Source organism: Physeter macrocephalus, chromosome 2 (genome assembly GCF_002837175.3).
Source record: "Physeter macrocephalus isolate SW-GA chromosome 2, ASM283717v5, whole genome shotgun sequence".
NCBI classification, from domain to species: Eukaryota; Metazoa; Chordata; class Mammalia; order Artiodactyla; family Physeteridae; genus Physeter; species Physeter macrocephalus.
In genome coordinates this window covers 37985305-38002938 of record NC_041215.1, presented here as the reverse complement: position 1 = coordinate 38002938, position 17634 = coordinate 37985305, and the positions used below count along the sequence as shown (strand labels likewise).

Genomic DNA, 17634 nt, shown 5'->3' with positions numbered 1-17634 from the left:
AGGCCCAGCCGCCATGGCTCACGGGCCCAGCCACTCCGCGGCATGTGGGATCCTCCCAGACCGGGGCGCGAACCCGGTTCCCCTGCATCGGCAGGCGGACGCGCAACCACTGCGCCACCAGGGAAGCCCCATATAACATTCTTAAAATGAAAAAAATAAAGAGATGACGAATGTATTAGTCGTTGCCAGAGGTTAGAGGAGAGCCAAGTGGGTGAGGTTATAAAAGGATCCCGAAGTGATGACACTGTTCTGTATCTTGACTGTGGTGATGAATACTTGAACCTACATGTGTGATAAAACTGCATAGAACTAAATATACCACACACACACAGGCACACACACACACACACACACACACATAACTGCAAAGGAAACAGGGAAATCTAAGTAAGATCTGTCGGTTGTATCAATGTCTCATCCTGGTTGTGATATTGGAGTGTACCATTGTGAGAATCTGAGTACAAAGTACACAGGATCTCTCCGTAGTATTTCTTACATCTGCATATCTACAATTATATCAAACTTAAAAGTTTAATTAGAGAAAAACATTTATATCCTTAGTTTAATAGCTGCGTGGTATTCATTTATATGTAGGCATCATAATTGCTAACCAATTTTCTACTGTTTTGAACAGTTAGGTTGTTTACAACTTTCTAAATAATGCCACATTGAACATCCTTGTAAATAAGCTTTGGGGAATGCTTTATTCTCCCTGTTTTTGAGGGTAGGGGTTTTTTGCCTTTTACTTTTAAAAAGTTATCAAAATTATGCATGCACATAGTTATAAAATGATGCTAAGATAGTGCTTCTTAAAGTTTAAAGTACATCTAGATCACGTGGGCTCTGTTGGGATACGGGTTCTGAGTAGGTGTATGGGCGAGACCTGAGGACGCAGTTCGAACCAGCTTCCATGTGATGTGACACTACTGATCCCCTCCACCCCCAACTCGGAATAATGAAGGGTTAGAAGACTTGCTTTGAAAACAAGACAGCCGCTTGGCTCGTCCCTCCCCCACCTAGAGACAATCAAGTTAGGTTTTACTAATCATTTTAAACTGCTGTTTTGATTTATTATTTAAGATGTTATCTATTAACCTCCAGTCGTGGTAGTCATGAAGAATCAGCATCTCGAATTCCGTCCCCTCTGCATTCCCATCCTCCTAATATCTTTCCCACTTTATGGCTAAATCAGCACCAAGTGTTTATATCATTGTGGGCGTGAAAATATTATTCAATGTAAAGCCAAGTAGTGGACTATAGTGACACTTCTTTTGTTTTTTTCCTGGAGTTAATAATGGTTGCATTTTTCAAATGTGTGATTTTCTATAAGTCTGTTCTTAAATTTAACTCTTTCTCAGATCACCTATAACCCATTTTCCAAATGTTCAAACATGTCAGTATTCTATCAAGTCTCTCCTTTCTCCTAGAGGCCTTCCTCCTGAAACCCTCTGACCTACTGCTATAATTCCGACGACTTGTTCTCCAAGAATTCTGCATAACTTTCTTCTCTGGTTTCCTGTTTCTTGGATCCTGTGTCTACCTTTACTCCTATATTGTGCTCAAAAATATCTCCCTGTAGCTTCCTAAGAAAAAGTACATGGGAGGTATAGATGTAGAGTTTTTCGCATGTCTGAAAAAAAAAACCTTTTTTTTTTTAACTTTTATATTTGGTGGATAGTTGGGCTTTGTGTAGAACTCCCGGTTGCAATTACTCTTCAAAAACTTGAAGGCATTGCTTCACTGTGCTCTAGTATCAAATGCTGCTGGTGAGAAGGATCATGATGTTGTTCCCAGCCATTTGTGTATGGCTTGTTTTTTTTTTTAATTTAGAAGCTTTTAGGGGTTTCTCTTTTATCCCTGTTGTTGTTAAATATCTTATTGATAATCCCGGATGTGAGTTTTCTTTTTATTCACTGTACCCATTCAGCCTAGATACTCAACCTTTACTACTGGGAAAAATATGTATTATTTACTTGATAATTTCCTTCCCTCCTTTCCCCCTGGAATTCCTGTTAGAGGTTGGAACTCCTTGATAAGGCTCTAATATTCTTCCCATTTCCACATTGCCTCTCGTCATCTTTGATTGATTTATTTTTGTTGGAAAGATTTTCTCAAGTTTATTTCCAACCCTCCTATTGAATTTGTCCATTGTTCATTGTTCTCTAATTTTATTTTGTAATAAAAGAGGCTTTTTTCTGATTATATTAATTATCCATTCTCATTAAAAGGATTCCAACAATATATAAAAATAGAGAGAACATAAAAAATTCCCTGTAGGTTAATATTCAGAATATACAAACAGCTCATACAACTCAAAACCAAAGAAACAAACAACCCAATCAAAAAATGGGCAGAAGATATAAATAGACATTTCTCCAAAGAGGACATACAGATGACCAACAGGCACAAGAAAAATGCTCAACATTACTAATTATTAGAGAAATGCAAATCAAAACCACAATGAGGTATCACTTCACACCCGTGTATACTCATATGCTGTTGGTGGGAATGTAAACTGGTACAGCCACTATGGAAAACAGTATGGCTGTTCCTTAAAAAATTAAAAATAGAGTTGCCATGGGGCTTCCCTGGTGGCACAGTGGTTGAGAGTCCGCCTGCCGATGCAGGGGACACGGGTTCGTGCCCCGGTCCGGGAAGATCCCACATGCCGCGGAGCGGCTGGGCCCGTGAGCCATGGCTGCTGAGCCTGCACGTCCGGAGCCTGTGCTCCGCAACAGGAGAGGCCACAACAATGAGAGGCCTGTGTACCGCAAAAAAAAAAAAAAAATAGAGTTGCCACGTGATCCAGCAATCCCACTCCTGGACATATATCCAAAGAAAACTCTAATTCAAAAAGGTACATGCACCCCGGTGTTCATAGCAGCACTATTTACAATAGCCAAGACATGGAAACAACCCAAGTGCCCATCAACAGACGATTGGTTTAAAAAGATACGGTATAGATATACAATGGAATATTACTCAGCCATGAGAAAGAATGAAATATTGCTATTTGCAGCAACATGGATGGACCTAGAGAATATCACACTAAGTGAAGTAAGTCAGATAGAGAAATGGAAGTACTATATGATATCACTTATATGTGGAATCTAAAAATAATACAAATGAATCTATATACAAAACAGAAACAGACTCACAGACATAGAAAACAAATTTATGGTTACCAAAGGGGAAAGGGAGTCGGGGGGAGGGATAAATTAGGAGTATGGGATTACCAGATACAAACTACTATGCATAAAATAGATAAACAACAAGGATTTACTGTATAGCACAGGGAACTATATTCAACATCTTGTAATAACCTATAATGGAAAATAATCTGAAAAATATATATGTATATATAACTGAATCACTTTGCTGTACACCTGAAACTAACACAATATTGTAAACCAACTATGCTTCAATAGTAATTTTTTTTAAAGCCCTGTAGTCGTATGCCTTTGTGGTAGTCAACCTAACATTTAGGTGACCATCATTTTATTCTTCCTTTCATACAAACACACTGTAGCAAAGCCACACATACGATTTGATATAAACAGGATCTCATTTGTGTTGTTTTATCACAGATGCTCTTCCTGCCCTCCTCCCACCTCAGTGTCACCGCACAGTGGCCTCCATTAGCATGTGCCTACCACCTAGTGAGTGGCATCTAGATTTTCTCCGTAGTCTTATAATCATAAACAGATGCATATACACGTGTGCATGCATACACGCCTATACTAAACACCGCAGACGCCCTTTCTGTGTCTTATACTCACCGCCTGACAACAATCACATTCATGAATGTGAATATCTCCACAGTACTTGTAGTTCTAAATAATAGCTGCATAATATTCCATGGTGTAAGTGTATCAAAATTTGCTCATTTCACCTGTAGATAGCTACACACTTTTTTTCCAGTTCCTGGCAGCTACAGATATTAATTTAGTAAACCCCATTTTATATATAACCCTATAGATTGGTATATTTTAGTGAATACAGTCTCAGGAATGGCATTGCCAACGATTATAAGAATTTTAATAGGTTCCAGATTGCCTTCCAAAAAGGCCATAATAATTCATGTTTCCAGTAGCTTTTTATATTTCTCCTTATCTTCATCAGTAATGAGTATTATAATCTTACAATTCTTGGTTTTGGTTTGATATTGCTGCTTATGTTTTAAATTCTTATTTTGATTCAATATTTTTAGCACATATTTATTTAACTAGAGTTGCTTTTTCTTATTCCCTCTTATTCTTTTTTAAACTTTTATTTTAAAATAATTATAGAGTCACAGGAAGTTGAAAATTAATACAGAGAAGTCCAGTGTACCCTTTACCCAGTTCCCCAAAGGTAACATCTTACATAACTACAGAATGACATCAAAGCCAGGAACTGACATTGGAAGAACGTGTGTGTGTGTGCTTCTGTACCATTTTATCACATATGTAGATTCATGTGACAACCACCACCAGCCAGATACATACTATTCCACCAGCCTCATGCTACTACCCTCTGCAGTCAAAACTTCCTTCCCCTCCCCTAACCAATTTCAACCACTAATCTGATCTCCATCTCTATGATTTTGTCATTTCAAAAATGTTACCTTTTGAGATTTGCTTTTTTCACTCAGCATAAATCCAGTGATTTTCATTGAATTGTTGTGTGTATCCATTCCTTTTTATTGCTGAGTACCATTCCATGGAATGGCTTTACCATATTTTCCTTAACCAATTACCTGTTGAAGGACATTTGGGTCATTTCCAGTTTGGGGCTATCACAAATAAAGCTCCTATAAAGATTTTTGAACAGGTTTTTTGGTGGACAAAGGTTTTCATTCCTCTGGGGTAAATGTCCCATCAGTGTGACTGCTGAGTTGTATGGTAAGTATATGTTTAGTTTTTTAAGAAAGTGCCAATTATTTTCCAGAGCGGCTGTAGCATTTTACATTCCCACCATCAATATATGAGAGATCTGGTTTTCTGCATCCTTGCCAACATTTGAAATTTTAGATGTATTTCATTTTCACTGTACTAATAAGCATGTCGTCATCTCATGATTCTGACATACACTCCATGAGGGCTAGCGATGTTGAACATTTTTCATGTACTTACTCACTGTCTTAGCTCGGGCTGCTGTAACAAAATACCACAGACTCCAGCTTAAAAAACAACAGAAATTGGGCTTCCCTGGTGGCGCAGTGGTTGAGAGTCTGCCTGCCGATGCAGGGGACATGGGTTCATGCCCCGGTCCGGGAAGATCCCACATGCCGCGGAGTGGCTAGGCCCATGAGCCATGGCCACTGAGCCTGCACGTCCGGAGCCTGTGCTCCACAATGGCAGAGGCCACAACAGTGAGAGGCCCGCGTACCGCAAAAAAAAAACAAAACACAAAAAAACCCCAAAAACAAAAATTTATTTCTCACAGTTCTGGAGGCCAGGAAGTCCAAGATAGAGGTATTAGCAGATTCAGTGTCTGGTGAGAACTCTCTTCCTAGACAGCCTCTTCACTGTAATGTCACATGGCAGAAGAGGGAAGGGAGCTCTCTGGGGCCTCTTTTATTAGGGCACTAATCTCATTCAAGAGGGCTCTACCCTCATGGCCTCCAAAGGCCCCGTATCCTTTATACCATCACCTTAGGGGGTTAGGGTTTCAACATGTGAATTGGGGGGGGGCACAAATATTCAGCCTATAGCATTTGCCATATACTCATATGTCTTCCTCAGTGAAGTGTCTTTTCATGTTTTTGCTCATTCTCTCATTGAATTGTTGATTTTTACAGTGGAGTTTTGAGAGTTCTTTTTTATGAGATATATTGGACATACAACATTGTGTAAGTTTAAGGTGTAACAACATGTTGATTTGATAGAATTATATATTATATATTGCATTTTATATTGCAATATGATTACCACTGTTTGCTAGCATCTATATCATGTCACATAATTTTCATTGCTTTTTTTGTTGTGATAACATTTAAGATCTAATCCCTTAGCAACTTTGCAATTTATAATACGGTATTGTTGACTATAATCACTATGCTGTGCATTAGATCTCTAGGACTTGTTCATCTTCTAGTTGCAAGTTTGTACCCTTAAACAAAATCTCCAAAATTACCCTGCCCCCAGCCCCTGGTAACCACCATTCTACTCTCTGATTCTACAAGTTCAGCTTTTTTAGATTCCACATGTGACTGATATCATACAGTGTTTGTCTTTCTCTGTCTCACTTATCTCACTTACCCTAATGCCCTCTAGGTCCATCCGTGTTGTCGGAAATGGCAGGATGTCCTTCTTTCTTGTGGCTGAAATATATACCACATCTTTATCCATTCATTCATTGATGGACACTTAAGTTGTTTCCATATCTTGGCTATTATGAATAATGCTGTCAAACATGGGAGTGCAGATATCTCTTTGATAGCCTATTTCCATACCCTTTGGCTATATACCCAGAAGTGGGATTGCTGAATCATATGGTAGTTCTACTTTTAATTTTTTGAGCAACCTCTATATTATTTTTCATAGTAGCTGAACCAATTTACATTCCCACCAATAGTGCACAAGGGTTCCCTTTTCTTCACATCCTTACCAACACTTGTTATCTCTTATCTTCTTGATGATAGCTACTCTGATAGGTGTGTGGTTATATCTCACTGTGGTTTTGATTTATATTTCCCTGATGATTAGTGATGTTGAGCATCTTTCCATGTACCTGTTGTCCACTTGTATGTCTTCTTTGGAAAAAATATCTGTTCAGTTCCTCTGCTTATTTTTCAATCAAATTGTTTGGTTCTTTGGTACTGAGTTGTGTGAATTCTTTATATATTTTTGATATTAACTCCTTATCCAGTATATGGTCTGCAAATATTTTCTGCTCTTTTGTAGGTTGCCTTTTCATTTAGTTGATTGGTTTTTTTGTTTGTTTTTGCTGTGCAAAAGCTTTTCAATTTGATGTAGCCCACTTGCTGACTTTTGCTTTTGTTGCTTATGCTTTTGGTGTCATATCCAAAAATCATTACCGAGACCAATGTCAAGGAGCTTCTTCTTTGTTTTCTAGAAGTTTTACTGTATTCAGACTTATGTATTTTTGGTTTTTGGGGGGTTTTTTTCCTCACAGCTCTGGAGTTTGGGAAATCTAAGATCAAAGTGCCAGCCCATTCAGTTTTTGGTGAGGGCTCTCTTCCTGGTTTGCAGGCAGTCACCTTTCCAGTCTTATGTTTATGTGTTTAATCCATTTCAAGTTAATTTTGTGAGTAGTGTAAGATGGGGTCCAATTTCATTTTTCTGCATGTGTTTATTTAGTTTTCTAGATAGATATCCTTTGTTGAAGTGTATCAGGGTAATTCTGGCCTTGTAAAATGAATTTGTAAGTATTCTCTCTTCTTCAACTTTTTGGCAAGTTTAAGAAGAATTGGCATTAATTCTTATTTAAATGTTTGGTAGAATTCTCCATTGAGACCAACTGGTTGTGAGCTCTTTTGTGTTGGGAAATATATGATTTGGTCTGTTCAGATTTTTCTATTTCTTCATGATTCAGTCTTGGTAGGTTGTATGATTCTAGGAATTTATCCATTTTCTCTAGGTTATTCAATTTGGTCACATATAACTGTCAATAGTAGTCTCTGACGATCCTTTGTATTTGTGTGGTATCACCTGTAATGTCAACTCTTTCATTTCTGATTTTATTTATTTGAGTCTTTGCTCTTTTTTTCCTAGTTAGTCTAGCTAAAGGTTTGTCAATTTTGTTTATCTTTTCTAAAAAATAACTTAGTTTCGTGACCTTTTCTATTGTTTATCTGGTCTCCATTTCATTTATTTATGTTCTGATCTTTGTTATTTCCTTCCTTCTGATAATTTGGGCTCAGTTTGTTGTTCTTTTTCTGGTTCCTTGAGGTATAAAGTTATGTTGTTATTTGAGATCTTTTTTCTTATTGTAGGTATTTATCACTGTAAATTTCCCTCTAAGAACTGCTTTTGCTGCATCCCCTAGGTTTTGGTGTATTGTTTTCCATTTTCATTTCTTTCAAGATATTTTTATTTCAATTTTTATTTCTTCTTTGACCCATTGGTTGTTCAGGACTGTGTTGTTTAATTTCCACATACTGATATTTTTTAATTTTCCAGTTTTCCTTCTGTCATTGATTTCTAGTCAAACTATTGTCTAGAAAGATATCTGGTTACATTTCAATCTTCTTAAATTTCCTAAGACTTTTTTAATGACTTATCATATGATCTATCCTGGAGAATGTTCTGTGTGTGCTTGAGAGCAATGTGTATTCTGCTGCCATTGGATGGAATGTTATGAATATGTTTGTTTGATGCATTTGGTCTAAAGTATAGTTCAAGTCCAACATTTTCTTATTGATTTTATCTTTTCTAAAAAGATAAACAATGGAGTCTGCTACTATTGTATTATTTCTACTTCTCCCTTCAGATATATTACTTTTTGCCTTAGTATATTTAGCTACTCCAGTGTTGGGTGCTTTATACTTATGACTGTTATATCTTCTTCATGAATTGACCCCTTTACCATTATAAAGTGACCTTCTTTATCTCTTATTACAATTTTTAGTTTAAAGTTTATTTTGTCTGATATAAGTATAGCTACCCTGCTCTCTTTTGATTTCCACATGCATGGAATATCTTTTTTCAGTCCTTCTCTTTGAGCCTATGTGACGGTAAATCTGATTGAGTCTCTTGTTAGCAGCATATATTTCTTTCTTTTTTAATCCATTCAACCACTCTCTGCCTTCTGATTAGAGAATTTAATCTATTTACATTTAGAGTATTTACTGATAGGAAAGGACTTATTAATACGATTTTGTTAATTGCTTCCTGGCTGTTTTGTAGTTCCTTTGTTCCTTTCTTCCTCTCTTTCTGCCTTCCTTTGTGAATGGATGATTTTTCATAATGGTATGCTTTGATTCCCTTCTCTTTATCTTTGTTGCATCTACTATAAGTTTTTGCTCTGAGGTTAACATGAGGCTTACATAAAACATCTTATAGGTAAAACATTCTCTTCTATGCTGATAACAACTTCAATCATATACAAAAACTCTACGCTTTTATTCACTCCCCCTTTATGTTTTTGATGTCATAATTTACTTATTTTTATATTGTATTTTTATTAACAAATTATTGTAACTTTAGTTAATTTTAATACTCTTGTCCTTTAACTTTTATACTGGATTTAAATGGTTAATACACCACAATATTACAGTATTAGAGTGTTCTGAATTTGACTATATCTTTAACTTTACCAGTTAAACTTTACCAGTTAAAGATACCAGTGTGTTGTTTTGTTGAATTATATTTCTGTGTTTTCCTGGGGCTCATTGGGTTTCCTTAAAAACTATTTTGAATCTTTATCAGGTAAACTGCAGACTTCTGTGTCTTTGGGATAGGTTATTGGAATATTACTGTGATCTTTGTTGGTGTCATGATTCCTTAATTTTTTGTGTTGCTGTCTTCAAACTGAAGGAGCAGTCACCTCCTCCAGTCTTTTCTAACTGCCCTCAGGGGAGAAATACCTGCTGTCAGCCCTGCTAGTGATTCTGAGGTTTTCTCAGACCTTCTATGAACATAACCTGTTCCATGCTTCTACTCCCTCTTCTGGAAGATTTTGTAAGTTTTTATGCCTTCTACTGATCCTGCAAAGCACCAGCTGGTGTGACAGTCTCCCTTTTGTTTTCTACAAGGTGGCACTAAAACTCAAATTTGTGTTTTCTTCCAGACCTACAGATTCAGGCTGGTTTTACTCAGGTGCTCACTAGCCAGCCACTTTTTCCATCCTTTTTATTTCAGCCTACCTATATCATTATCTTTGAAATGAGTTTCTTATAGCCCGCATATAGTTGGTTGTGTTTTTTAATCCATTTTGCCCTTCTCTGTTTCTAATTGATCTTTTTATGTATACTATTTACCATTTATATTTAAAGTAATTGATAGGGCTTAAGTCTGCCTTTTTATTTTTCATTTTTTTGTTTCATATTTATCATTTCTGTGTTCTTTTTCTGCAGTCCTATACATTATTTGAGTATTTTTTAGAATTCCATTTTTGTGTATTATAGCTTATTTGAGTCTCTTTTTATAATTTTTTTAGTGGTTGCTTTAAGTATTACATTCTACATATACAACTTATCACGGTCTACTGCTGTGGACACTTTACCAGTTCAAGTGAAATGTAGAAACCTTACCTCTCTTTAAATCCCTTTACCTTACCCTGTTTATAATTGTCTTAAATATGTCCTCTAAATAGATTGAGAACTACATCAGACAATGTTATAATTTTTGCTTTGAGCATCAAACATAATTTAGAAATCTCAAGAGGAGAAGGAATGTCCGTTGTTTTTACCCATATTTTTACTCTTTACATTGTCCTTTTTTTCCTGATGTTTGTTGCAAGATGCTTTCTTTTATCATCTGTTTCAAAACTTCCTTTAGTCACTTTTTAAAGGTATATCTGATGGCAACAAATTCTCTCAGTTTCCTTCCTCTGAGAGTGTCTTGATTTTTTCCTTCATTTCTGAAGAACATTTTCACTGGATATAGGATTCTGCATTAACAGTTGTTTTCTTGATGAGTGACTCTTGAAAAATGTTGAACCACTTTCTGGTCTTCATGGTTTCTGATGATGTCGTTTAAATTGCTTTTCCCTTACAGGAAAGGTGTCTTTTCTATCTCGCTGCTCTCAACTTTTGTGTTTTTTGTCCTTAGATTTCAGAAGTTTGATTATGAAGTTTCTTCATGTAGATTTCTTTGAGTTCATCTAATTTCAGATCTGTAGTTTCATGTCTTTTGCCAAATTTTGGAAATTTTAAACTATTATTTCTTTGACTACATTTTCACCCCCACTTACTTTCTTCTCTCTTTTTTGGATTCCAGTACCCTAGTGTTTGATCTTTCTTTATCTTTCACAGGTCCTTGAGCCTTTTTTGTTTTTCAGTCTGTTTTCTCTTTTTTGTTTATATTGTGTAATTTCTATTGTACTATCTTCAAGTTCGGTGATCCTCTGTCCTCTCCATTCTCCCATGAGCCCATTCATAGAATTTTTAAATTTCAGTTATTGCATTTTTCAGTTTTATAATTTCTAGCTTGTTATTCTTTATATCTTCTATTTTATTGTTAAGATTTTCTATTTTCTGAGATCTTCTATTCTTCCATTTAAGAGTATTTGTATTTCTTGTTGAAACATTTTTTGATGGCTACTTAAAAATCTTTGTCAGATAATTCCAGCATCTTCTCAGTGTTGGCATCTGTTGACTGTTTTTTCTTATTCAAGTTGAGATTTTCTCCAATCCTGGTATGACTAGTGAATTTCTGTTTTATTCTGGATATTTGGGGTAGTATGTTTTGAGTCACTGTATCTTATTTAAATCTTCTGTTTTGCAGACCACTTCTAACACCACCCCAGTGGGGAAAAGTGGGCACTGCCTCATTACTGCCAGGTGTAGGTGAAATCCCAGGTTCTTTTTTTGGCCTCTATTGACCTGTTGCAGGAAGGGGTGTCTCATTACTGATGTGTGGGAACAGGAGTTGAGGTTCTCTACTATAACTCCACTGACACCTTCATGGTTCAGAGGGAGACTTGTTAATGTTCCCCATGGGGTAGGAAGACTTTGTTAATGCTAGGTGGTGGTCAAAGTCCTGGCTTTCTACTAGGTCTCCTCCTACATCACCCCAGTGGGGCAGGGGAGGGATGCCTCACTGCCCTGGATGTAAGACACCATGGGAGAGAGCCCCATTACCACTGGAAAGGGATCAACATCCCAGCTACCCTCTAGGCCTTCCTGACACCATTTGTCTGGGAGAGAATTGTGCCTCATTATAGTTAGATGAGGTCAGAAGTTCCCACTCATGCTTTGGTGAGGAAGGCAGGGAATGAGGGGATGTTGCATGCTAGAGTAGGGTGGTTCTTATCTAAAAGTTTTCTGTCTTGCTAGTCTGCTCCTCTGGGTAGAGAAAGCAGGCTTTTGTTGGGACTTTATGCCTGTGCCTAGTGGTATTTCCAGGTTGCAAGATTCTCCAGGACCTATATATGAGGTATATATAAGTGGAATATATGATGCAAAGAAAACTTAGGGAACTAACTGGTGTGTTGTTCCTGCATTCTAGGATCCCTAGCTCGTGTACCTTCTTCTCTCTACCATTCAGAGTCTTCATATTTTTGTTTCATATATAATGTCTAAACATTTTAGCTGTACTTAGTGGGACAAATAGGGAGAAGTATGTCAGCCAGTCTGCTACCCCAGAATCTGGATCCTCTTGTTCAGTTATTTGAAACTATAAGTGTCTGGTGTTTTAAGTTGGCTGGCAATTTGAGGAGGAGAGAGGGGAAATGAAAAAGAGAGTATGCATAGTAACTAGGCTGAACCTGCTAGGGGAGGTTACCTGAGGGCCACACTTTCACACACAGACCTTAAACCAAAACCTCTGTATGTTTCCTTAGGACTTGCCCCTGTCCTAAATAGTCTCTTATAACTCCTTTCCTTTAGATATGTCCTATGCTGGGCTAAATCATTTGCTCTTTCTGCATCCACTTACCCTGTGCTATACAGTAGGTCCTTGTTTATCTGTTTTATGTATATGATAGTAGTGTGTATCTGTTAATCCGAAATCCCTAGTTTATCCCCTGCCCCTTTCCCATTTGGTAACCATGTTTGTTTTCTATGTCTGTGAGTCTATTTCTGTTTTGTAAATAAGTTCACTTGTACCATTTTTTAGATTCCACATGAGTGATATCATATGGTATTTGTCTTTCTCTGTCTGACTTACTTCACTTAGTATGATAATCTCTAGGACCATCCATATACTGTCTACTTTTAATCTATGTAAAGAAAGCTTATGCATTTATATGTCTTTATCACCTGGAGAGCTGGGACTCTGTTTTGTACATCTTCGAGTTCCCATTGCTTAAAAAATTCCATGGCAGCAAGCTTCATTCTGTTCCCTGCTGAATCTCTAACATTTGCAGTGCTGTCTGGCATATAGCATGTGCTCAAGAAAGGCTTGAGAAAGTCAGGAAGTTGACTACCTATTGGAACTCTTTTTTATTCTGAAAATTCTCATTTCATAAGACAATGTATACATACCTTGCACTATGTGGTAATGGATTTTGATCTGCCTTGCCTGTGTTGGCTGATGGAATGACATTAAACACATTAGGAGAGCACCTTGTTCATTTGTGGGTAACAAGGTTACTGGGATGCAAGCTGAATAAAGTGAATCTGTGTTGCCCAACACTACAAAGAGAATTTGTAGAAATTTTTCCCAATAAAAATGAAAAAAGCCTCCCCAAAATAATGAAAAATCATAGAATGAGTTTAATGCTAAGTAGTATTTTTGGAGTGACATTCTCAGGTGGGATCTGAAAACAAATCATTCCAGAGAGATAGGACTCCATCACCACCTCAGCCATCTCAGCCCTGTCTACTTATTAACAAAAACAATAATATTGGCTACTATATATTGATGTATTGAATGTGACAGGCATTATACTATGTGTTTTATGTGCACTATCTCATTTAATTCTCATAACATTTCTGAGAGTATTAGTATTCCCATTTTACAGATGAAGAAACAAAAGGGGATTAAGGAAACTTACTTGCCCAAAGTCATACTGCTGGTAAGAGCCAGATCCAGGACTCAAACTCAGCTTACCTAACCCCAAAGTCTTCTCCCTGACCCTCCACCCTAGGACACACAGGAGCACCAGAACAGCCTGATCGCCTTGCCTCTCTCTTATTTGCCTGTCTCTCTAGCACACTGATTCTCAATCGGAGAATTCCACCTTGCATCAGAATCCCCTAAGTGGGCGTTTCCCACCCCCAGAATTTCTAATCTGCAAGTCTTGATGGGGTTTAGAAGTCTGCAGCTCTAGCAAGTTCCCACGAGTAGGAGTTACCTGTTGCTATAGGACCAGCTGAGTAAGCTTGGGCTCATAGTCTCTCACAAGGCTGTAGTCACTGTGTTGGCAGGGGCTGTGCTCAGCTCAAGGTTGGACTGCAGGATGTCTTGCTTCCACACTCGCTCAGGTGGCTGTTGACAAGCCTCAGATCCCCGCTGGCGGTTGGCTAGAGACATCAGTTCCTTGCCACGTAAGCCTTTCCATGGCCCTCTTCACAGTATGTCATCTGGCTTCTCCCAGAGCAAGGGGTCCATGAGAGGCACCCCCAAATGGAAGCCACAACCTTTTTATGACCTAATCTTGGAAGCGACATCCCATTACTTCTTCCAAAGTCTATTCATTAGAAGTGAGTCATTATGTCCAGCTCACATTCAAGGGGAGGAGCTCATAAAAGGGCCTCCATCAAGGTGGTGAAGTCTTTTGATGGCCATCTTAGAGGCTGCCCACCATACTGGGTGCTGCTGGTGGTTTTACAAATACTGCTCTAATTAATGGCCTTAGAACAAAGACCTTTTTTCCTGAGAAAATCAAAGTTCCTTGGTGAGTAAATGGATATATTGCCCTAGTAGCACCCCCAAGGTGGAGAAATTGGAAGGGAGGAGAGCTCTTTTCCATCAGAAAGGCAAAAAATAAAGGACACTTAGGACACCATTCACCAGCCAGAATTCTCTCTAAAGGCCCATAACCAAGCTATGAAAATGATAATGTTCTAAAATTCTGATAAAGAAAAAGTTGAGGATAAAACTATCACTGATGGCATCGAGAGGTCCCAGCCAACAACTCTGGTACAGGCTGGCAGAAACCTAGGGGATGGTGCATTGAAAAAGTCCAAGTTTTCTTTTGTTTGAAAATAAGTGAGCTCATCTCTAGTGGCAGTAAGCACATTCCTGTGGAAGCCCCAGCTTGAGGGTGGCTTGGCTTCCTTCCAGGCAGCTCTATGTCATTTACTCACTGAAAGCCTTAGGAGGACAGCTTCTTTATGTACTGTACATAAAATGCACCAGAGAGTCTCACATAAAGATGTGCTCATTAACATCCATTCCCTCTGCAGGGACTTTGAGAGTTATAAATGAGTCTAAAGTGTGGTCCTTGCTTAGTTATGGAGTTGTTATTTCCACCTGTGAAACAACAGGAATTTTTACAATGTAGAAGCGTGAAAAGGATATGGGATTTAGAGTCAGAAGAATACAGCTGACCCTTAACAACACGGGGTGAGGAGCGCCTATCCTCTGTGCAGTGGAACATCTAAATATACAGTAACTTAACCGTCAGCCCTCCGTATCCACAGTTCCACATCCAGAGATTCAACCATCCATGGATCCTCTTTGCTATTGAAATAAATCTGCAAGTGGACCCATGCAGTTCAAACTCATGTTGTTCAACGGTCAACTGTGTAATGACACACAGAGCTGGATGAACTCAGGCAATCACTTAAGCTCTCTGAGTTTCTATTACCTTATTTATAGGATATGGATAACACGCCAGCTGCTTCTAGCTCACAGTGGAGTTGAGGGGAGGGAATTAAGTAAAAGCACTTTTTAAACTTAGAGCAATATTTGGGTGCTAAAAAAAATACAGTGATTCTCGACTTTGGATGCATATTAGAATCACCCAGCAAGCTTTGAAAAGTCCCAGTTTCCAGGCTGTACACCAAACGATTATGTTCTAATTATGTCTCCCTTCTTCCTCTGCCTCCTTCTCTTTCTCCTTATATGTGTGTGTCTGTGTGTCTGTGTGTCTGTGTGTATGTACATAGCCTCTTGAAATAGTCAAGAGAAATTTCACTTGTGTTTCCACCAAATCGTATACACAAAGTGCTTGGAGATGACATTCCAAAGAGGTGCTGTGAAGGAGGTGTCCACTGGGGTGGGACTGGGGATAGAGGGTCGTTAGACTCAAAGAACACATGGGAAGAAAGGTTTCCTCTCCCAGGGTGATGGGTTGATTTCAAAGGACAGAGAGATGGTGGTTGTGCAACACGAAGACAAAGTATTCTGTTAGTGTGGCAAATTTTACTTTGAAATTCAGTTAGGTTGTCTGAGTGGATAACTGCAACCCGGGACAAAGTGAAGACAGCACAGGCGCCTAAGGAAGGTGCAGCGTGAGTACATCTAGTTAATGTCCGTGCCAGGACAGAAGGAGTAACAAGTGCCTGAGTGTGTTTCTGTTCAAATTCTGTTCTCAGGCAGTATTGTTTAGGCAAGAGCTTTTTGCCCCAGCCACTGACCCTTAAAAAGTGTTTCTAATGAGCATGCCAAGCTCAGTAATTACTTTCAAGACCTAATTCTTTGATCAAGGTAGAAGACTTGATTTTTTTGAAATAGTCTTGAAAGTAGAAATTTTAAGAGAAACAAGGTTTGGTTTGTTTCTAATCTTCACATTTTCCAAAATTACTGTGAACAAAGTACTTCACTGGCATCTGTATTTTAGGGATTAATCAAAACATGGGTTTATACCCAAAAGAAACTAAACAGAGAAAGGACACTGTGCTCACTTGCTATGTTCTCCTCTCTGTTCTCTAGAACCACATGCCGTGGGAAGAACAACCAGGCAAGAAGCCCAGTTGCTCCCGCGGTCTGAAAGCTTTTCACACTGAGCCAGCTCAGGGGCCGTTCTCTACTGCTGAGATGGGGACATGGACCCTCCCCTTCGTCTCTGCAGAGGACGTCCCCAGGGAGACTCCTTCACAACCCAGGAGCATCTCTCAGCACTCACACATCAGTTTAGATGACCTGTGGCTGGAGAAGATGCAGAGGAGGAAGTTGAAGAAGTTGGCCCAGTTTGAAAGGAAGATGCATGCATGTAAAGATGGAATCCAAGTAAGCTGCTCACATGCCATCATCATCAGACTTGGCCTGGTACCCCCTCTTCCAATGCAGCTGCTTGCCTTTCCTGCCCCCTGCCCACCTCTGCCCTATACAGCCTGCAGGAGAGACACTGCATAGTGATATGTCTGAGAGCCACAGAGGCTGTGGCTCCTTCTTTCCTCTCTGCAGTCTGGCCCTGTGCAAGGCAATGGGGCAGAACTGAAGAAGGCGGGGCCTTCTCCTCAAGCCCTTTCCATAGTAATTACCATTCAGTGAGGACCCACTCTGTGTCGAACACTGTGTTAGACACTGGACAGCATTAGCTCTAATACTCATAAAGGTGCATGACATTCTGATATAACAATCTTAAATTAATCAAACAAAATTATATAAAGAGAACTAGATTTTGTCTCTAGGGACATTTTGCCACCATGATTTTTACATGAAACTGTCAGCTGTTTAAAAATGACTCAGTTGTTTATAAAAGCATACCTTTTACCCAATCCCTAACTCTGTTTCTTGTTCTTTCCCTTTATAAAATAGCAATATTTTTTATTATCAAGTATTTGTGAAATACACATCCCTGAGTCTCACCTCATCCCTGATACCCACCTTTATTTATTTTTTTCTGTTTCAGGTACTGTGTTTTTTTTTTTAACATCTTATTGGAGTATAATTGCTCTACAATGGTGTGTTAGTTTCTGCTTTATAACAAAGTGAATCAGCTATAGATATACATATATCCCCATATCTCCTTCCTCTTGTGTCTCCCTCCCACCCTCCCTATCCCACCCCTCTAGGTGGTCACAAAGCACTGAGCTGATCTCCCTGTGCTATGTGGCTGCTTCCCACTAGCTATCTATTTTACATTTGGTAGTATTTATAAGTCCATGCCACTCTCTCACTTCATCCCAGCTTA

At 38.6% G+C, this 17634-nt stretch overlaps 1 protein-coding gene across 2 annotated transcripts in view; it reads left to right on the top strand.

Annotated features, from left to right (window-relative positions):
* ARHGEF4 (Rho guanine nucleotide exchange factor 4) overlaps positions 1-17634 on the top strand; it is a 254977-nt gene that overhangs the window by 128632 nt on the left and 108711 nt on the right. For both annotated transcript variants that reach the window (XM_055087386.1, XM_055087389.1), the window contains one exon: positions 16431-16727. In XM_055087386.1, the coding sequence (XP_054943361.1) occupies positions 16431-16727 (297 nt within the window). The remainder of the gene's footprint in view (positions 1-16430; positions 16728-17634) is intronic.